We start from the raw sequence: 23,290 nt of genomic DNA on the forward strand, positions 1-23,290 counted from the left end.
CTACGATGTAAAGAAGAAACTGAAAATAGTGGTTACATTAATGAATTAAAACATGGGGTTAGTGCTGTCATATAACCATGTTAACACAACTGTAGAGACAAGATGAAATGTTTTGTTAATTTAAAGACAAATTGGGCGTAGCACGGAGGGACTTTTAGAATAAGAATAGGCCTATTATATTCATATTAAGAACCGTGAGAATGTCTATGGATGCACAAAAGGCTTTATGGAACAACTACATTTTTTTCTAAATACTGCACTTTTCAATTAGCTGGAAATATGCTAATCGCAATCAAATGACAAATTGTTGTGATTAAGGTTATGTTCAACAACGTAAAGTTTACACGGAAATGTCTACTGAAGTCCGAAAAATGGTCAGTGTTGCCAAGGCCAAAAAATATAAATAGTACTCCTTACAACGTCTCTAAATAATATTATCAATGTTGGTGACTTTTTTATTACATTCTCCTTATCTGCCGTTATCATTACAGGTCTCATGTCAGCGTTCTTTACAGCATTCTCCTCCCTTGCATCCCTTTCTCTTAGTGGCGCCTTCAAAGGGTCACAAGCAGTATACACAGGCACAGGCACACGCGCACACACACACACACACACACACACACACAAACACACACACACACACACACACACACACACACACACGATACGCGCGCGATACGAACACACAATTCTCATATTTGTTACAATGCATTTGTTATCTTTGTATATAATGTTATTATCTTCATTTTTTAATCCTTTGTTAGTTAGTTATCGTTATTATTACATATGTGTTATTTTTTATACTTATTGTTATTTATCTTGATATTGTTATTGTCAATAACTGCATTTATTCTAAATTTGTTAAACTCTGTAAAAAGTGACTTTACCGTTGAAAAATAATTGAAATGTTCAATAAAAAAAAAATTGAAATCGAACGTGATGAAGATAATTAATATCCAAAGTTTATACAGCCGGTATCTATCTATGTTACTCTGAGAAGTCATAGTAAATCATTCTAATCCTGGAGACCAATAGGAAAGTGACACACATTGTATAATCTGTGATAACCAGATGGTTTTACGAAATTACAGACAACGTTGTATCATGCAAAAACTCCTGTTGGTTGGACCAATTTAAGGTTGAAGAGAAGAATAAAGAAAAAGATACAAACAATCAACTAAAGTGAAGTGAACATTAAACAATCTTATGTTTGTTTTATGAATTTGATTAGATAACAGTGTTCGCTATTATATAATTTTAGTTTCAGTTTTTAGAAACATTTGAAATTTATTTGTATGATCAATTTAGTTCATGTTTTGTTGACGTCCAGATAATACAAAATCAAGCAGAGTCGTCACATCGCATAACCTAGTTATAAATAACAGTACATTGAACTTTCTTCATACCGTACGATTTGTGATGTATTTGTGATATTATTTGATAAGGATTTTTATAAAAATATTGTCTCAATTTCAGTAATTTTACAATACCACTGTACATGGAAAAGCTTTAATAAACAAAAATGGGAAGAGTTGAAATTTGTTCCAGAGATGAGGTGAAAAACCTTGGCGAAGCCCTACAGAAAGAGGAATTCCGAAATCTTTTACTTGAATATGTGAAAGAGATAAATGATCCTGAAAATAGGAAACAGTATGAGAAAGAAATTACCCAGCTAGAAAATGAAAGAGGAGTTGATATTAAATTTGTCCATCCTTCTTCTGGATATGTTTATTAAAACAAGTGTTGATGGCGTAAGTAAAGCTTTTATAAATATTTGCAGTAACACAAATGTTAGGAAAACCTTCATCTAATCCTGATATTAATGGAAGTCAGCGTGGGTTACGGTGGTCAATACCATACTGTTTGGCCCACCAAGAGAAGATGTTGATAAAAAGAATAATACATGTACCGTATTTGATGTCATATTTCACCCAGATACTCTACATATGACTAAAAGCAATGGTGCGTTTAAAAATTTGGTGAATGACACTGCCCTAGGAGCAGTAGAAGAAAATTTCAATGTTTCTTTGGATAAAATTAATTTGAAATTTCCAAAATTGCAATTTAAAGGAATGAAACATGCAACTGTAATAAGAAAAAAGATTGAAAATTTTCAACCCCACAGAAGTCCTAGATTTACCTAACTACCCTTATCCACCAGTAAAAGATGATAGTTAAAAAACAGGAAGTATTTTAAAAACTTTTGAAAAGAAAAGAACATGAAGATTTGCATGTGTTATCTAACAAGATGCTAAGTATGCGATGCCAAAATATTCTATTAAGTATCGTAATAATATCGACATGCAAGATTATACTAATGATCTAATGTCAAAAATGTCCATCACTGTTTCCTAATGAACTTGTTGTTGTTATTGATTTGCCACTTCTGAAGCATGCTTCAGATGCATCTGTTGATGTTTCAGAAAAATTAATCACCCTTGTCAGTGAAAATCCAGCAAAGTACAAATTAAAGTTAAAATTACCTTATAGAGTTGATAGTAGTAAAGGAAATGCAAAATTTGATATTAGTAAAAAGGTTTTGACTATCTGCTTACCTGTAATACGACAAGGGATTCATTCAAACATTGATGCCACTCGAGAAGATAGTGGAGTCGAGTGTGATACTATGGAAGGACCAACAGCATTTCTAGTGATGATGAAGTGGAAAAAAAATCCAATATCTGAAAGAATAGCTAAAGTAGTTTCGAAAACGGAGAACATGTTATTTGAAAAGGACATTAAAGTATGTGATTCAGGTGATTACAAGTTTTTACAGCAGAATATACATTATTCATTGCCAACCTTCACATGTCAATATCTAAAAGATATTTTAACATTTTACTCTTCAAGTACAGAATGTGAACCCACAATCTGTCAAGGAACACTTTATAAATGATGGGGTTCATATTTCATTTCAATCAGTGGGAGCAGGATATTTTCCTATCAACTATGCAATGTACATTTTGTTACAATGTCAAACTACAATTAGCCCTGAAACACTCAAAGTTGAAGTCTGGGGACAACAACGTTATCGTTTTTATTACAATTGAATTGCAATGTACGTTTGACAGAGTGTTATGTTGGAATAGATCACAATAATTTAAAAAAGATTAAGCTTTTCACCAGTATTATTGGATTGTGAAGATCTGGAAAAGGTAAGTTAACTTTTAGTATAAATTTTTAAGAGCAACAATAGAATTAGTGGGTAAAAATCTTTTGTTTTTTTTACAATTTAATAAATTTTATTAACCGTTTGGGTGTTTAAAATAATTCACAAAGAGCTTTCACGTTTACAATTGACCATTTTTCATCCTTATTACCTAAAAATTTGCAAGTTGATATTACCTATAAATATTTGTTTGGAATTGATCTTGTTCTTCAGCTCGTATATAACTGTAATAAGATGAATATAGTTCACCTAGAAATAATCTATACTTTTATTTATATGTACAATTTATGTACCTATCTTTTTTTTTAGCTTGCAATGATAAAAATATTTGTTTTCGTTTATTTATTGATAGTAGATTATCTGATGTCAATTATAAATGTGAACAAATCCTGAACATTACAAAGTAATTTGGATAAAAAATATAATAAACTAAATCAAATAAGGTATAAATACGTCACTTCAAATGTCACATACCAGACACTGAGATTGCATGTCAAGTTTGAAATCTATAGTTAATTTTAAAAGTGTGAAAATTAACAGCCAGAGAAGCAAAAGACATGTTCACGTTATTAATGACATATAGTTGATATATATATATATATATATATATATATATAAATAATATTATTCTTAAACTGTATATATATATATATATATATATATATATTCAGTTTACAACATAAGAGTCCAGATACCTATGTTTAGGTATTATTTCAACAGTTTACACACACTACAAAGAACTTAATAATAAATAATAATAATAAATGCGTTTGATTTTTTCTCTTTTTTTTAAATACATGTAAATGCAGTATACAACAAATATACAGATTACAGAGAAAAAATATTAACCAACCCAAAAAGAAAATAATCTTGCACTTGGGTGGGAGCCATCATCAGCTTCTTAATTTAATTTAAGTTCTATAATAACAATATGAAAATACAACAAAATAATAATAAACAAACTAAAATTACTGTTAACCATCAAATTAACACACATTAATTAGAGAAATCCAAACTCACCTTCAATATAAAAAATTCATTTACAATTTATAAAATAAGAACAAAATATTTTTACTGAACAACTAAATATAAATTTTCAATACCTTTAACACTTCTACTCAATAACCAAACCTTCAGCCTCTTTTTAAAAATAAATATGGATCTATTAATTTTTAATTTCACTTGGAATTAAATTAAAAAAACTTATAACTTAAAAACACAAAACATTTTTGAAACAAAGAACAGTTTGGTTAGGCAATCGCAAATACTGTTGATTACTGAGTCTAGTAGTATAACTAGAGTTGTCAATAACAGGTCCACTGTTAACACTTAGTATGAAAAAAATTATTAAAACTTTAAAAACATATAAATATCTTAATTGGTAAAATAAAATTTCTAACAAAAAGTGGAAAACGAATGTTCTCTAATATTAGCATTACATATCAATCTTATAAATTTTTTCTGAAGGACTATTAGACTAGATAAATTTGAAACATATATGAAACTACCCCACAATGACAATCCATACTCCAGCCTAGAATTAATCAAAGAAAAATAAGCCAGTCTCATAAAGATGAGGGAGGACAAAACTGATTTCAAATGAAAAAATGCCCTAAGTGATGACCGTAGAGATTTTTTTCAGAGAACCTATATGAGGTTTCCACGATAAGTTTTCATCTAGAGTCAAACCCAGATACTTAATCTGACTACATGTATTAATTATGCCACAATCACACAGATCCTTGCTGCAATTTATTGAATGTATTCTTAAGGCTGTGCCAAAGTTGCCGGATTGGGACAAAGAAAAAATCATATATAATGTTTTTGATACATTCAAGGATAATTTATTACAAGCAAACCATATAGATATTTTATTTAGGTCATTCTGCATCCTTGAATATAATTCATCAACAACTGTTAACGCACTATAGGAAAATGCTGTGTCTCATCAGCAAATGCTGTCACCTTACCATTGAAATTTCCAGAGTAAAAAGTCATTAACAAAGATTAAAAACAAAATTAGGCCCAAGAACTGATCCCTGGGGGACTCCAAAATGTAGACTTTCCAAGCAGCTGGTGCTACTGTTTATTTTGACGAATTGCTGTCGACCAGTTAGGTATGTCTTAAACCAATTCAAAGGGACACTCGAATACCAGCAGATTCCAATTTATTTAGCAGCAAACCATGATTAACGGTATCAAAGGCTTTACTTACATCTAAAAATAAACCAGCCACTTTGTTACAAGAATATATTATTCAAACCGTTATATATATATCTTTCAAAAAATGCTGCAAAGCCAGCTCTGTACTGAGTCCCTCTCTAAAACCAAATTGAACTTTAGAAAAAAATTTATTTATTTTTAAAAACTTTTATGAGTCTTACTTTAACTAATTTTTCTAATAATTTTGACAAAACTGAAAGTAAAGAAATTGGGACGATAATTTTCTACGAAAAAGCCTGTCTCCTTTTTTAAATATAGGTATTACTGTAGCAATCTTAAGCACATCGGAAAGCATCCTGAACTAATACTTTTATTAAATAGATTAAGAAGTACAGGAGACAATTCTTTACTGACATTTTAAATATTAACCTTGATGATAAAAATTCATCACCAGTACTTTTACTCAGCAAGAGAGACTTAATTTGTATTTTTAGTTCTGTCAGTGTAATGGGAAATAAAAATAAGGAACTTTCGTTAATAAAAGGTTTAAAATTTGTTAAACAAAGGTGCTTAATATCACCACATCACAACCAGGTATATCACATTCACACAGAACCGATGTTATAGACTGATGTATATAGACAATGATACCACTACTTCTGACAGCATGATGTATATAGACAAATGACACCACTACTTCTGACAGCAGAGTTGCAAGATGAAAATATTTGATAAACTATTAATATTATATAAAAACAGCTTCTTTCTCACTTACCAACCAAACCTCAGACAATACAATTACTTGAGGCTTTACCTGCAAGCAAATTTAAATAAGCAATAAATGAATCAAAATTTTTGTTTACACTCCTAATATTGTGTGCCACAATAATAAACCCTTTTTCTCACTATAAAATTGATTTACATCATTAATGCTCTCTAAAAGTGTTGAACTAGACATTATTTACAATTTACAACATTTTTTACATTAAAAACAAGAACATAATCAGTTATACAATAGTAGACATAAAAACACTAGTAAACTTAACCACAATGATTTCATACACACATACAAATAAATATACAGAAAAATTACTTACTTGCAATTGTATATGTGCATTTAGTAACAGTAGATTTACATTTAAGAAACATTGTCTGACACAATACAAATCAAGAATACAAACAAATTTTTCTAATTAAATTTTTATTCTGTTACACCAAAATAAACATCAAGTTTTTCTTCTAAGCTTAAAACGGAAATGAATTATTTGTATCAGAAAGACAATGCATAAAATTAAAATAAAATGATGCTTCTCAAAGCAAGAAAATATTTAAATATAAAAATAAAACAACAATCTGAATCCTTATCAAAGGAGACAAAACAATATGTGAGAAAAGAATATTGATTTTCTACAACATGGCAATAAGAGAATTTTGCTTGAGGTGATGAAATGGCTTGCTGAAGGACCTTGGTAGTTGGTGAAGATAAGAGTAAAAATATAATAGTGATGGCACAGGTGACTGAAGTTATCATTAACCAATACAAGAACATGTTTGAATCTGTCCTTTGGTCAATCCACACGAGCACCAAACACAAGAATCCAGTTTTCCAGAAATGCTCTGTCCAAACTTGATTGTCTGTCCATCTGTTGACAATTTACTCAATTACCGTTTCTCAATTTTTCCAAATCCTGTATGCTGGCTATTTTTACTGCATTCGAGTCTCTGTCCTTTCTCATGAATATTTTTGAGTTTGATATCCATAGGTACTGATAGTTTTTTTCTGCTTTTACCAATCTTGATTCATTAGAATAGTTTTTTGAAGTATGGAGTTAGATGTTCATTAACATACACCATAGTTTCTGGTGCATCCCTCACAAATACTGTACTTTTTAACTTGCACTGTTTTGCTTTCTTTAGAACACAGTCCCGTTTCTGGCGGTTACTAAATTGAATAACAATAGGGCGAGGCTTTTGTGTATTTTTTTGATGGCAGTCTGTGTGAGGCCTGGATGTCATGATTCAAAACTATAGTTTCATCGATAGCAATTGCCATATTATTTACCAGGTTCAAAACATTTTCACCTGGTAACTCAGGCACACCATCTATCTGGATGTTGCTGTTCCGCCCATACTGCTGTAACTCCTCAAACTGAATTTTTATTTGTTCGACTTCTTTTTCCAACTTCAAGTTTTTAGCTACTAAGTAGTTTTGTTTTTCAATTTCATTCATCCGATTTTCAACAAACTCCAATTTTTCCACAAAGTCATCAATTTTTTTTAGAACAAAAGTCAACAGATATTTCAAATTCATTAAATTTATCACCAATGGATTTCAAATGCTTTTCAATAGTACTGCTGACAATTTTTTTCTCTAGATCCTGAAAAAAGTTCTCTGGAATATTTTGTTTACTTACATTTGAATGTTCCTGCAAATCAGTTGTAAAAGTACCACTTGAAATGTTCCCAGAATCCTTCTTGAAATTCCTACATAAAACACAACAGTAGACATCACGGCGAACATTACCCATCTGTCGCCACGATTTTTCAGCAACTCCCGCACACAATTGTAATGTAACTTACAACTACTAAACAGCACATTTAACATAGTCATTATCGGGTGGTAATTCATCTCCACAAGATGAGCAAAGAGACATGACTTAAACTATGAGGTTTAAAACAAGAAAGACCACTGAACTGTAAGGCAGCTGAGCTGAGACTGACACTTATTTCACTACTTTCAATAGATGTACAGTGGAGTTCCTCTAATCCGAACATCCGTTTAATCTGAACACATCCTGGAAGAAATTCTTATATTTATTTATAATGATAATGCATAGTTATAGCAAAATAATTACCTAAAAAATGAAAATGGTGCATCATGCAGTAAAAAAAAAACTTTCATTAAATACGAGTTAGTTTTATTAGGCCAAATGTGTACGGTTCAGTACATTTCATAAATAATGAAGTTTAAATAAAGTACCAAATTGAAACTTATAGGTTAAGTATGTGTTTAGAAGTGAAATCAAACAAAATTGGACGTATTGCACGGGTATTATTGTTGAGTACAATATTAATTGTTAAAAGACATAAATACAATAATTGTTTTTGGTCGCATTGATTATAGTCTATTGGATGATGTGTAGTTTCGCCAACATCAACATGATATCAGCAGGTGTAGCGGTAGTCTGTTGCTCTAGGTATCGTAGTGCAAGGTTAAGTGCTGCTGTACCGTCTGCGTGTGTGGTACCAACTCTTCTTTATCACACAGTTTCTTGTCGTTACTTCCTTCCTTTCCTTCCTCCTCACACTTCATCGTTTCTTGAATGACTGTGCAAAGAGCGTCCAGCTTGTCTTTAAGAGTAACGGTGGTATGCTTTCACTTACCATAACAATCAGCTCTCACACTTTTTATTTACACAAATAATGACATTGGAATCGATGTTTGCACTGAGAAAACAGACGGACACACAGCCGACCATTGCAGACTTCAGTGAAATGTCCAGCTGTTCTATGAGTCAATGTGTGTATTTTTGGCCGTGCCGACGTAGGGAGAGTACTGCTTTGTAGTGCTTATACATGTTGCAATGTGCATTACAAAAGTGATCTACTGTGTACTGTAACTTACTAACTGTGCTTAGTATTTGCAGTCCAATACATTTGCCACATGAAATACAATAATCAGAAAAACTTGTTTTAGTAAACAATACTGATAACTTTATAACAAAACAGATCCATTCTCATGCTTAACGACATATTTTTCCTGCCATTTTGCCTAATCTGAAACAATCATTTAATCCGAACTGGGTTCGGTTCCAATTAGTTCAGGTTAGCGGGACTTTACTGTACTTTTTTGTTATACAAGGGCTGTTTAAAAAGTAACAGACGTTTTGACATGGCCACAGCAATGGGCAGGACTAGCACCGCCATCTTGGTATCAGAGTGTTTCCACATTCTAGAACGGAATCAGCCATAGTTGATTGTGCATCGTACCTACCATACTTTGTGTACAGTAGATTGTTGAAATGAGTGCTGAAAATTGATATCCCACCAGTTAGGCAGTTGTGAAGTGCGATCAGTGATAAGGTCTCTGTTGATGAAAAATCACAAACCAATTGAAATGCATCACCAGATTTGTGATGTGGAGAGTCAAAGAATTATGAGTGAAAAGCCAAGTGAGGCAGTGGTGCCTTGATTTAAAAAATAGACGAACCGTGTTCACGATGAGGATCAAAATGGTAGGCCTAGTCTTGTAACCTAGTCTTGTAAGTGATGAATTGGTGTTAAAAATATTTTAAAAAAACAATTCGTAAATACAGTATTGTCATTTCACGGTAATAGAATTCTTAAAACATTTCCCCCAAATTTCACAGAGTTAATTCATGAAATTGTAGTTGGTAAATTTGGTTACCATAAATTTTTGTGCAAAGTTGGGTTTCCAAGAGCTCTTAGATGGTTTGGTTGGAAAAGTTTTACATCATCCACCATACAGCCTGGAATTTGGGCCCAAGCAACTACTACCTGTTCTCAGTGATGAAGACGTGGCTCGCTACACAACAATTTGACTCTGACACTGGTGTAAACCAATGGTTGTTGAACTCACAAGGTTGCAGATTTCTACAGGGAGGGTATTGAAGAGCTTGTACCAAGTTATGTTAAATGTCTTAATTTAAATGGTGATTATGTAGAAAAATAGTCAAAGTGTTTACCTTAAAAATGTAAATAGTAAACATTTTTATTTTCACTGCGTTAATTTTTTATTTCAAAATGTATGTTACTTTCTAGACAGCCTGCATATATCTGTTTGACATAGAACATTTTTTTTCCAGGATTTGAAATGAAAGAAAAATGCGCTTTAAATGGAACCATAGAAAATACTAATGAAGAGGGAAGAAATATTACCCATACAAGAAGTGAAGAGGAACAGCAAACTGATACAATAAACAATCCTGTTCAGGTAAATAATCTTGAGAATGAGTCTGTCAACACTCATCCTACTCATTTTCTATCCCAGGTATAAAATGAAACTTGGCTTCATAACATTATTTGCACATGACTTCAGATTAAATAATATAAGTTTTTATATTATAACAGAGTAGGCACTACAAACATAATTTTGAATTAAAAGACCAATTTCTGCTGCGGATGATGAACAGTTTCAGTCTAATATTCAACAATCTATATTCAATATTACTACTGCAGTGGGATTGTACAAAAAAATGTGACGATTATTTTATCATAGGACGTTTTTAGGATATTTACGTTTAAAGATTTTTAGGAAGCCGCCATTTTGAAAATAAAGTTTTGAAAAAATATAAATTTTTTCTGTAATTAGGCCTTTAGGTTACAAAGGTATGAGGGGGGTACCCATAAAAAAAATTTTCAAATTTTTTATAAAAAAACCTTATCCCCTTCAAAATACTCACCATTACAACTAATACATTTGTCCCACTGGTGTTTCCACTGTTCAATAACATTTTTGTACTCATCTTTAGAAATGGCTGACAGCTCCTCCCCTCGTTTTTTTCATGACCTCTTTGGTGTCCTTTCATGCCCCTTTTCATGCGTGGAAATAAGAAAAAGTTGCATGATACCAGGTCAGGGGGAGTAAGGTGCATGGGGCAGCGGAAATGCATGCCATTTTAGCCAAAAACTGTTTAATAGAGATGGCTTGTGTTGTCGTGGTGGAAGAAACCAGTTATTGTCTACCACAAATCGGGTGTTTTTATGACAAACACTGCTGCGCAATCTTCTTAAAACTTCCAAATAAAAGGTTTGATTGACGGTCTGACCTGGGGGAACAAACTCTGAATGAACTACGCCCTTAGCATCAAAAAAGCAAATCAGCATTGTTTTGATGTTTGATTTGACTTGACAACATTTTTTTTGGACGGTTGTGACGATGACGTCTTCCCATTAGCTTAAACTGTTGCTTTTGTTTCTGGGTCGTAACCATAGCACCTTTACTCATCCAGATCTTTGACAGAAAATCTTGATCAGTTTCCAGCTGTTGTTTCAAAACACAACATGTTTCTACTCGATGCTCCTTTCGATGTCAGTTAGAACCCAAGGAACAAACTTGGCAGTAACCCTTTTCATTCCAAATCTTCCGTTAAAATTCACTGAACTGGGCTCCAAGATAACCCACTTAACACTGACAACTGATCAGTCAACGTTCTGTAAGCTTAAGCCGTTAAATTTTTCAATATTTTCGTGAATTCAGACAGATGGTGGACATTAATTGCAAACTATTTTCTATTACTCTTATTCAAAATTAGTTTTTATTAACATATGATTTGAGTTTTTGTTCAATTATTTTGTTGATAGTATTTACATACTTTTTCTTTTCTTAAACTGTCTAGTTTAGACGAAATATAGAGAATGTTTATATTTAATTTCTTTCCAATATATATTACTGTATACGTATCATATATATATATATATATATATATATATAAAATCCAATGATTAGTAAAATGACTTGTGAATCCAGCAGTGTCATTTATCAATTGCTGTGTTAAAACAGCCCTAAACTCTACATTAGTCAGAGAGTAACCAGTAATATACATATATATCTTTCTGGATATGCCGCCTATATATATTTAATTTATAGGAGACAAATCCAGAAAGTGTACTGAGGCTATCACGACCTGAGGGATTTTTTTTTCAAGCACTGCTGTCTAGCCTTGATTCCTCCCCTACGCAACGAGACCGGTTCGATGTTAGTGCGTTGAGAACTGTCGATGCGACAATACGTTTCGTGAAAAAGGTTAATCCAATCTCCCGCCAAGTGTGAAATATGCAGTGTCATCAGTTATCTCGTTTGGTAGAGAAAAAACTCTGGTTCAGGTTTATAATGGGGTTATAAACTGCATATGGTGATAAAGCTATGAATTGTATGAGTGTTCAAGTGGTGACACGAATTTAAAAATGGTCACACGTTCTGTGAATGATGATCAAAGGAGTGAACCTTCAATTGTGACTGAAATGCTAGGAAAAAAAATTAAAATGCACTCCGTAACGATCGTAGATTAAGCTTTGGATTAACTTTTGTGATATTTCTGAAAATCTCCAGATCTCTGCAGAAACCCTTGGATATCAGAATCTGTCCATGATAATCCAATATTCTTTCAATTTTACTCAAGATTTTTAATGTTTCTAAACTTTTTATTTTACATGAAATTCTACATAGCTTAGAAGTATCCCACCATATTGTGTAAATACGAATGTTCTAAACACAACAATTGAAATATTTTGTACTTAGATCCTAGTCTTGGTCATTAAAAAGTGTATTTTATCCACATATTTTAGATTTAGTTCACACATTTTCATCCCCCATACAATGAAAGTTTTGCTGGTTATTACTTTGATTCTAAATGTGACACTGTCCTATTGTAATTCTTAATTCCGCATGACCAAACCACTCTCTGAGACAAAGAACTTTAAGGAACTGTGTTGATGGCAACACTCATTATTACTAACTCACATTTTTTTTCATTTAGTTAGCCCTCATTTTGGAATCTGAATCCTGTGTGTTTCTAATAGCTCTAAAGTCAAATAACATATTATAAATTCTATTGTAAATGCATATTTAAAATAGAGAAATATTTTAGATGTGATATATATTTTTACTCAACCCAAATATGGAATAATACAAGAGGTCAGGAATTTCATTGTTGTGCTGCGGCTGGTATCAGTATCAGTACGTATTCAAATCCGGTTTGAATCAAGTACCAAGAATATTTATTGTCGTCGCATAAACATATTGTATTGACAAAGTCCTTATAGCAGAAGGGTTATACATATATACAATATAATACAACAATATAAAAAATATATAAATATAAATGCATACTACATACATATGGTAAATACTACAAGTCAAAGAATAAGTTTAAAAGAATAAATTATTTACGTTACACATAAGCATTTCGTTAACATTATAAAAAGTTTTTTTGTTTCAACCATTTAAGCAGAACAATTTTTAATTTTTTACAAGAGACATCTTTAGCATTTACAGGCAGCTTATTGAATAATTTAGTACAACATAGAAGTAGGAGTGCTGGGTTTTAGTAAGTCTAGCAAATTCTAGATCAATAAGGTCTCGATATCTAGTGGAGTAATCATGATTTGAGCTTCTAAGGTTAAGTATGTCTAAATTTTCTGTAATATACATTAAACTTTGAAATATAAAAATACAGGGTACAGTAAATATATTATGATCTATAAAAAAGGGTTTACATGAATCAGTAGTACTTACATTGAACATTGTGTGTAATGCTTTCTTCTGGCATAGAAAGACCTCTTTAGCACCACTTGAATTACCCCAAAGAAGAGTTCCATACAAAAAAAGTGAGTGAAACAGTGCAAAATATGCTTTCATTATCAAGGTAGAGCTGGTATGAGTTTTGACCTTTTTTAACAAAAATATTACTCTAGATAATCAAGTGCTAAGGACATCTGTGTGGTGTTTCCAGGTAAGCTTTGAGTCCAAGTTGATACCAAGTAGTTTGAGTGATTTATTTACAAAGTTATTCCTTAAGCTAAAAATAATATGCTCAGTCTTATCTTCATTCACATGTAAGCCATTAGCGGAAAACCAGAGGTTAGGCCTGTCTTTCATATAGTTTATCATAACTGAATTAATTTCTGGAAGCAAATTAGAGCACATTAATGTAGTATCATCTGTGTAGAGTACACTTTTATTAGGTACAAAGTTTGGAAAGTTGTTAATGAAAATAAGAAGAGGCCCAGAACAGAGCCCTGGGGAACCCCGCTTATCACCTATTTAAGGTCTGACCTCTGTTCGCCTATTTTTACAAACTTTGGCTTCATTAACTTTATTAAATTGCTTTCCTTGTCTCTCAAAAGTCTCAGGATTGTTTTGACTAATTCAGAGTCAATTATTTCTCTTTTATTTGTGCAGGAAAATGATGAAAATCAAGATTTGCCAAAAGGAAATAATGCACAAAATGAAGAAGACACTGATGAATTCCTTGAGGAGGGCAGAGATATCTCAGAGAGTGCTTCGAGTTTTGATGAAAGTTCATCATCTCCACATCATCATCCAGTCAAGACACGAACAATGTCAGAGTCACATCAAGATTTGATGGTAATTGTCCTATTTTTTAAACTTCTGTATCTTTTAAGATAAAAATGTCATAATCATTACCTAATAACTACATACAAACTAATCTTAAATTATTTTCTTAGTTATTAGGTTATGTGGCCTAATTCACTATCATGTAAGTTTTCTGGTTCACACCTTGTTGAAACACTGCTTACGCAATTAGATTCTTGTCTCGCTCTGTAGAACCATTGTTGGAAAACAAATTTTAAACTAACACTGTCAATAATATTTGTTTGAATAGGTGAGTTGAAATGGGTAGAGCTTTATTGTGATTAGCTGAAGATTAATTAACAAACAATTCTGTAATAAAAAAGCCATATGATTATAGTTGGTTTGTTGGTTAATGTGGTAGTAAAACGTGACATGGTTTTTTTCATATTTTTCATTGATACATATTTATCTTAATTCTTAGCTTTACATTGATAAATCAATATCATCTGGCTTTTTGTTCCAGACTGTCAAAAGATTGTTTACAGTATTTCTGCCTCTTCCCTTGATGGTTGAAATATATTAAATTGGAATTAGTTCCAGTTTAATATTTGTTAGCCGAACTGAGATGGCTCTCAACAGTGAGAACAAAAACATTTCAATATTTGAATTGCATTAATAATGTTTCAATGTAGTGTAAATCGGAAAATGTAGATGATAGTGTTGATCCATATTTATCTCGTCCAGAGGAGAAATTTGGAACATAGACCTTGTTTCATTCATGGATTCATAAATCTGAAAATGTTCTCTCCCTCCTTAAAAACCTCTTTCTGAAATTCTTTTTGAATTAATTATTTGGGTTTAAATATTATTTAACCCTAGAACTGGCAATGGTGTCACTCTGTACTGGCGGCTCTATTTTAACAGCCTGGCAGATGTTTCTTATAATGTATTACATTTCATAACTGTTAATCCAAATATAAACTATTATGTCAATGTATTCAAGAATAAATGGAGAGCATTATAATAACAATATCTTATTGTTTCCATGGAAACATATTTTTATTTTTTTACAAAATGTAAGGAAAATGTTTTTTTGGACATTATTTTTGTAAATATTCCGTTATGTAACTGCTTAGCAATAAGCTTTACATCAAAACTGTAAATATATAACATATTCAAAATTTTGTCCTGATTCCAAAAATATATAATTATTGTAACCTTTACCTCAAAACGTATGTGTTACAGGGCTTTGTATGAAAAAGCACCCATATTTACTTATTTTCAAAAATGCGTAGATTTCTAAATAATATTATTGTTTGTGGGTAAACATAATTTCTTGACTGCATTTATACTTATATAAGTATGACAGATAAAAAAAAGGAAAATAAATGATAAATTTTAATCTTACCTTATTTACATATGTACAATATATACAAAGTTTCATTTTTCACTCAGCGTCTCTAGATCCCGCCCTGCGAGCGAGCGAGATTTGATCGGTCTCTAAAGTTTTCACCCATACTGAACAACTAAAACTGTAACCTAAGAATGCTAAAAAAACAATAATAACAACACCAAATACTATTGTATTCGGAACCTCAAACACAAAACCCGGCACTTGTTTACAGTTTCACAACAATGTGGTTGACCCGTACTACGTTCACATCAGATGTCCATAGAGAACGATGTTTTACTGTAAACAAAGAAGACAATAATCGAAGTAAGAACAGTAAATCGGTACTAAAGTTAATGCTCTTCAAGAATACATCAAATAAAAATCATTTGTCTAAAATATCAATAACTGTACACGTCTACTTTGGCGACGAATATTCGTTCTTGCCAAATCGGACGGACCTTTGGCGACGAAAATTCGTTTCATACCAGCTGGAGGGTTAATTAGCCTACAATATTAATAGAAATTATTTTGTAAAAGGGCATTAACGTAACATTTTATTAGTTTTCTATTCTAACAATGTTGATTTGGTTCTAGTCCTACATATTTTGTTTATTCTCAAATTAAAAATCTGTAGAGGTGTTATGCCATATATAATATTGCAAACTATTTCTGCAAAATTTATTGTGTGTTTTTTTCTTTCAAACCCGGAACAGGCAAAGTAGTATTTTACAACACATTTATCTTTCAATCTGAAAACCACCCAATTCCTCTCCTCCTATTCACCTCTCCCCAAAACCCCCAATACAAAAAGTTCTAATCATAGTATCATGATATATTTATTTAATTTCTCTATCATACGTTTGTAGTTATGAATGAGTTTTATAATTAGCAAGTATATGATTATATTAGTCCAAAAAAAAAACTAGTCAGTGTGAAGCTCAGGTTTGAAATAATACAACCCTTGAGGGGCTGAAAGAATATAAATCCAGAAGGATAGGTAAGGCACCAGTATTATGTGCCAAAAATGCCAAAAAGTGAGCTATACTTTGATTAAAGTAAACTAAGGTTTAAGTAGTAAAAATTAAAACTTGTAATTATTCTGAAGAGTGCATCATGTTCGAAGTTATGGTCTTATCGTATAATTCAAGATAGATTTTGTCAATATAATTACTCAGTTTAAATTCCACATGAAACTATGACTGTTTAGTTTTTTACTTTAATATTATTAAGATGGAGATTCTTGTTAAACAAGTTTAATGTAAGATAGTTTTAAATATTTTCATCTATTGCCAATTCGTATTCAATAATTTATTGTTATGGCCTTTACTTTATTTCAAAAGAATCTTGTATTTTAAAACAAGGAATGAAACAATCTGTAACAGTGAATACAAATATAGTCTAAGCCAAAGTCTTTTTAGGGCACAAAAGGTATTAATAGTCATATTATTAGTGTAAACAGTACTATTGTATAAAGAATACAGTTTCTGTCTTCTCCCTGATCATCTAAAAATGTTCTTGCTTTTAACAATGGTGGATTTGAATTCTTGTTGAATGTTTAAAAAGTAGATATTTTTAAAATTCAGAAATATTTATTTTTGAACACAATATATTTTACTAAATCCAACATTTTTGTATAAATTTTATTATTTTGTTTCTAGCTTAGTAAAAGCCGAGGCATTTTGAAAATTGGTCGCAGTTTGTCAGAGTCCAGTGTAGACGATTACGCTTCTTGGTCACCAGAAAAACTGGAGAAAACGAAGAAGACTGTCCGATTCAGTGAAGTTATATCAAAGCATTCTTTCAGGTATGTATCATCAGTTACATTAAATTATTCAGACATCGTACAGTATTATTCATTCTTAGTTATTATATTATCAGGTATCATAAGGGAGTGAATAACAGCTTAAATATTTCTGTATTTTGTTAAATGAGATACGGTCATGGAGATATTTTATGGTAATTATGGTGTGAAGACGTTGCTTCAGAACAGAGTGGGCACAAAGTACTCCTTAATTGAGATTTTACAGTTGAACTCCTAAAGACCAAGGAACAGCCCTAATCGCCTGAGCACCTCACCGAGATGATAAGATGGGTTTTGTCAATCAGATTCTGATAATGTAAAAATTGCAGACATTTTGGTAGTGTGAGCATCGAATAGTCTAGAGCTATGTCAGTTCCCAACTGATGATCCGCAGACTCCCGGGAGTTCACGAAGGGTTAGATGTACAAATTAGTTTTCAAGTGTTTTCAACATAACTAAAGAAACAGTAAACACGATTAGTGAAGCTCTAATATGTTGTAATTGTTCTCATTTTGTCAAATAAATTGGCAGTAGTGTTTAGCGAAATACTGGGTGCGCATGTCTGTTATGTATTAATTCTATAATATAACAGGGAACATTTAATGTTTGGCTTCACATATTCTGGGGCTGATGACCCCAAATCCTACTAATACATTCTAATGAGTACATAAAGCATGCAAAACTTTTTTGGTATCTGAAAACATTCAGATTGTAAAAGTAAAGCCTTAAATTATGTTTAAATTGGTAAAACAATTGTAAAAAGATAATGGCCAAAAAAACTGGTCCATGAAATTTTGCAATAATTTATGATATCTCACAAGCAGATAAGCACTTTAATTTTTAGACTGATGTTTTGTCCTTAAAGTTTTAACCTAACAAAATGTCAGAAATATTGTAACAAATGCTATGGCATTTTGCACAGATGTTCGTGATTTCTGTCCTCTGTGTTGTGGCCTTACAAGTTAAAATAAACTACTGAAATGTAGCAACAACTGAAATATCAGAATGTGCTCAACTTAATACAAAATTTAGCATAGACATTATATAACCTTGTATGTCCTCACTACCTCCCCAGCAGAGTTCACTTCTGGATGGTTTATACTTTCCATTTGAACCTACACTGGGTACAGCAAAATCTGATGTTTCATCTAAATCTGGGCAACACTGTGGATGTCCAGGAGCGGCACATCACTAAGCACAAATATTGGGGTGGAAGGGTTGACGAGTTTCCAAGGTCCAGTCTAGTATGGAGGATGACTGTTAGTGTTAAAGGCTGTTACTAGCCTGAACATAACTGGAGTACTACCCCTACCTGCTGACTGGATAGCCTGGTACAGAGATAGAGATAGCCTTCCCTTCTTCCAAGATGACATGACAGATACGCCATGAGCTAGTTGTTTGAAATAAACTATCATTGTGTTGATTCCATATGCAAACAACAATATAATCTAGCATTTGGTTTAATAGTCACTAAGTCATTATAGAATATAGTATAGTTTTATTGTTTCAACTATAGTAAAATCTTTCTCATAAAAACTAATATGAAAAGAAAAGATTTGTCATTTTAACATATAGTCAATATGATGTAAGACTTATGTGATATTCGATTCAATTCAAAATTCTTTATTAATTTTTATGTACATGTGTATATATTAAATAGTGCCAAACTTACTTGTTCTATACACTACTAAACTAAAAATAATTACAATTGAAATTAATATTTTCACAACATCATTTCAGAAAACACAATTTAAAATTAGAGAGATGTGAATAGTTCTTCAGTAGAGTAAAGTGCTTTGTTGAGTAAATAATCTTTAAGCATAGTTTTAAACTTTAGGCCATTTTCTGTTTATACTTTGTGGTATGTATTTAAAAAAATTTCTAATATTTTCCAATTCAATAAATGTATGAATTTCTAATTCTTCTAGACGTTTTGATGACATCACTAGGTTTGCATCATCGGTGTAAAGGCGAAGGTCACTATTAGGCTTATGTGCCAAAGCCTTGTCCATGCCACCCAGGTAACACAGGAACAGTAATGTACCTAAAATATCTATTAAAAGTTTTTGAGATATCCATGAATACCCCAATTGTATGTTTTTCTCTAAAAATTAAAATCCATCATTTCAGACTTTCAGCTTTTTAAAATGAAAAAAATAGGTTTTGTATTTATTAAAGATGTATAAATAAATTTACAACGTAACATATGTTCCAATTTTAAAAACTAATCAAACCCCAGACTTAATGGATTTTGGCTTACATTGTAGTTAAAAATTCATAATAATGATTTGAAACAGTTTCAAAATTTTTTTTCTATGAAAACTGTTTTTGCATATGTTCTATGATAACCTGTTTTCTGACAATTAATTTCATACAACTTATACATGATGTTTTTTTTTTAATTGCATCTTTATAAAAATTTAAAAACCTTAAGTATAGAGTTTGCCGCAAACATCTACTTCTATGGAAGAAAATGTTTTATATTAAGTCAACCCTACCCTTCTACCTCCACCACAAAATTTGAAGACTGAAATAGCTAAGTACCCCACATATATTGAATTAATTCGGATTATAAAAGAAACTTTTGTGAAAAAAAATTTAATCAGATAACTGGTTTATAAACACTTTGTATTAAATACTCTTTTATGGGAACTGTTTGCTCCAAGTAGAAACTTGGCGCTAATGTTATGAGTTTTAATGAGTATTATCTTTAAAATTCTCTTTATATACCTTTTTCAAGCAAAACAATGTATTCAAACATGTATATTTTGCTATACAGGCTTTATCATAAACTACGTTCATATAGTTACTATGTATGTCTCAATTTTCAGAATGAATTCCAGCATTCTTGGCCAGCGAAAAAAGAATCAGCGGAAAATGAGAAATAAAAAACGGTCTCTGGAGAGAAGATTGAGTGAAAGCGGGAATGATTCAGAAGGAGAAAGTGATGTACCTTTTATTAAAGGAAATTACTTGAATAATAAAGAATGTGATATTTGGCTCGCCGAACCTGACTCCAGTTCATGTGATGTATCAGAAGTATCAGATATTTCTGAATCAGATGATGGCCAAAAAGAAGATGTTAAACCTATGCCATGTTCTAGTAAGAGAAACCATAAAAGAAGAGGTAAAAAGTCAGCTCGAAAAAATGCAGCAACAGCTAAACTGCAGTTTATGGATAACTAAAAACATTGTCCTAGAAAGTGTTTGGATGTAGTCGTATATAATGGGCATATCAAGTCATTGAAAAGCCTTAATTAGAATTAATTATTTCAGTGTGCGTAATGTTTGAGTAGTCTCTGCAAATTTCATGGGATAGTTTTCATGGATAGTTTGACTCTTGGTTAGTAAAGGGTTCAGATGATTTTGGAACTGTTCACATTTCCATTAGGAATTGCAATAACTATCTAATCACGAGTACAATTTACTGTGTTGAATTATTTGTAAACTTGTTTTATAATTTACAAATTATTTTAGTGATTAGTGCAAAGCACTTTTATTGCAATGAAAGTATTTTTACACGTTTTTACATTTTTAGATAAGCAATCACTGCTTGTTAGAATAATAAAAATGAAATATTAAACGTACACCGGTGTTTATTAGTTTTATTTATTTTATTACTCTTATGGATTAACACTTTATTTTAAAATAGTTTGTGCTTTGATGTGATCCATTGCTTGTATTTAGAATTGTAGAGTAATATTTATTTTTAAATTGTTAAAACCTTGAATGTTGAAACCGGTGCAGAATGATTGTGATAATCGTTTAGAAACTCAATACTGATTATATTAATTATTAAATTAGTTGGTATTGCACTTATACTATGTTACTACTTAATGTTATACAATAAAAGTTACTTAACAAATATTGTGTGTTTGTTTATTTGCAGTCTTCCTTTCATTGTTTAATTTAAATTAAACATGTACATTTTAAGGTCTTTTTAGATGAACATTTGTCACAACTTTTTAGCAAATTATTTCATTAACTTCAAATTTCTTGTGCAATATTTCTTTCTTTTGGTGTCTTTTCAAAATATGGGGTTCCAAACCAACTAAGGGTTTATGAAACTGATTTTATTGAGTCATAAGGTTGTTCCAATCTATCAATTAATGGAGGAGATTGAAATACTACCAAAACAACATAGCTACTGCCACTCATAGTGATAGTGGTCCCAGGAAATGGTGAAATAGTGATGGTTTTAGGTAAAATCAACAGAGTACTTCTTATTAACTACACCTTACCTGGAATACTGTAAGTGATCCTCACACAATTATTATACATCCTAATTGGAAGACTTAAGAAAAATGTTCAATTAACTGACTTCCACATAACTCGCCTAGATAATGATGTCAACAGCAAGCATGCTGAATCATACAGCCACATCATATCTAGTATAACTAAAGCTCAAGACAATCATTTTCTCATGTAAAATTAAAATGTATCTACAACAAAAACTAGACCAATTAAACAATAGAACTTAAATGAAGAATACAAGTGCGGTAATTATTAAAATATGTTGACCTGCAACTTGACCTCATTACGAGTAGCTCAGCACTTGTGACGGAATGTGACAACAGCAGCTGTGTACTAACACCTTGCCTAACAAACTGTCAGGTTTTAATTTTACATTTAAATTTGTAAACTTAAAATGCCCACAAAATTCCATTGTGGTTCTTGCACAGTCGGAGTAAAATATTCAGGGATTAAATGCTCTGGTTCTTGTGATATGTGGCACCATGCAGGCTATCAGAATATTCCAGGAATTTCCCTGAAAAATGGACAGATAGTGAAATTAACTTTTGGACATGGAATAATTGCAGGGTAAATTTTAATGCCACAGTACTTATGACCCTAGCTGTTTCAAGAACCAAAACATGTGCACTTCCCTAAATGAACTAGTTAGTGAGCAGTCTTAGTGAAATTAACTGTTAAGAAAAGTTAGACGATAATGATGATTTTGCATTTGTTTTTGCTGATTAAGATAAGTATTGAAAGAGATACCAATTTGTTACCTGATAGTGTGCTGTTAAGTGTTGACCAAATAGTAAATGATTGGTGTGCAGCAAATTCTTTATGTTTGAATTAGAGTAAAACCCAAAATCTTATGTTTAGTTTAAGAAATGATGTTGATATATATAATACTAAATTTCTTGGTGTTAATGTACAGTCTAATATCAAATGGAATGTTCATATTGAAATGTTATGTAAAAAGATGGCTAGAGGAATTTTTATGTTGTGTAGGTTAAGATCAATTGTTAATAGAGAAGTGTTAATAGCTGTTTATTATGCCCATATACATAGCCATTTAACCTATAGAATTTTAGTATGGGGTAATGATGGGAATGTAAAAAGGGTACTTGTATTACAAAAAAGGGCTGTGAGAGTTATATGTCAGGTGGGGAATAGAACTCACTGTAAACCATATTTTAGACAGCTTAAGATTTTAACTGTTTATTCTATTTTTATATTGGAATGTTTGTTGTATGTAAAAACTCATTTAAATTCTGTGCCAACTAATAGTTCTGTACATGGTTATTTCACAAGAAACTGTAATATGCTTAGATTAGATCAGTACAACTATCATTCCACTAAATCACACTTTTTAGAAATAGGCAAAAAACTGTATAATTTGTTACCAAACCATATCCAACAACTTAGCTTAAGACCTTTTAAAATGAAAATTAAATGTTTGTTGTTGGATTTCTG

The 23,290-nt window shown here is 31.5% G+C and overlaps 3 protein-coding genes across 3 annotated transcripts; all 3 read left to right on the forward strand.

Moving 5' to 3' along the window:
• The first annotated feature begins 1,117 nt into the window (after nucleotides 1-1,117).
• LOC124362796 (protein kintoun-like) lies at nucleotides 1,118-2,178 on the forward strand. Its single transcript, XM_046817602.1, is given in 5 exon segments — nucleotides 1,118-1,729; nucleotides 1,731-1,778; nucleotides 1,780-1,864; nucleotides 1,867-2,119; nucleotides 2,121-2,178. Coding segments are annotated over 5 exon segments (651 nt in total). The 5' UTR covers nucleotides 1,118-1,522.
• Nucleotides 2,108-3,028, forward strand: LOC124362797 (protein kintoun-like). Its single transcript, XM_046817605.1, is given in 2 exon segments — nucleotides 2,108-2,349; nucleotides 2,351-3,028. Coding segments are annotated over 2 exon segments (633 nt in total). The 5' UTR covers nucleotides 2,108-2,262; the 3' UTR covers nucleotides 2,897-3,028.
• LOC124362795 (protein kintoun-like) lies at nucleotides 3,018-21,451 on the forward strand. The gene is made up of 5 exons (XM_046817601.1): nucleotides 3,018-3,155; nucleotides 10,159-10,286; nucleotides 14,256-14,441; nucleotides 17,442-17,587; nucleotides 20,416-21,451. Exons 2-5 carry the CDS (start codon nucleotides 10,167-10,169, stop codon nucleotides 20,768-20,770), a joined length of 807 nt encoding a protein of 268 aa, XP_046673557.1. The 5' UTR covers nucleotides 3,018-3,155; nucleotides 10,159-10,166; the 3' UTR covers nucleotides 20,771-21,451.
• The last annotated feature ends 1,839 nt before the right edge of the window (nucleotides 21,452-23,290 follow it).

The sequence above is a fragment of the Homalodisca vitripennis genome, chromosome 5 (assembly GCF_021130785.1).
Source record: "Homalodisca vitripennis isolate AUS2020 chromosome 5, UT_GWSS_2.1, whole genome shotgun sequence".
NCBI lineage: Eukaryota > Metazoa > Arthropoda > Insecta > Hemiptera > Cicadellidae > Homalodisca > Homalodisca vitripennis.

Excerpts from the sequence above, each read along its gene's own strand:
- LOC124362795 (XM_046817601.1), top strand. The coding sequence starts at position 10,167 with ATGAAAGAAAAATGCGCTTTAAATGGAACCATAGAAAATACTAATGAA. Across the intron at positions 14,442-17,441 it reads AGTCACATCAAGATTTGATG|CTTAGTAAAAGCCGAGGCAT; the intron begins GTAATTGTCCTA and ends TTTTGTTTCTAG. Across the intron at positions 17,588-20,415 it reads ATATCAAAGCATTCTTTCAG|AATGAATTCCAGCATTCTTG; the intron begins GTATGTATCATC and ends CTCAATTTTCAG.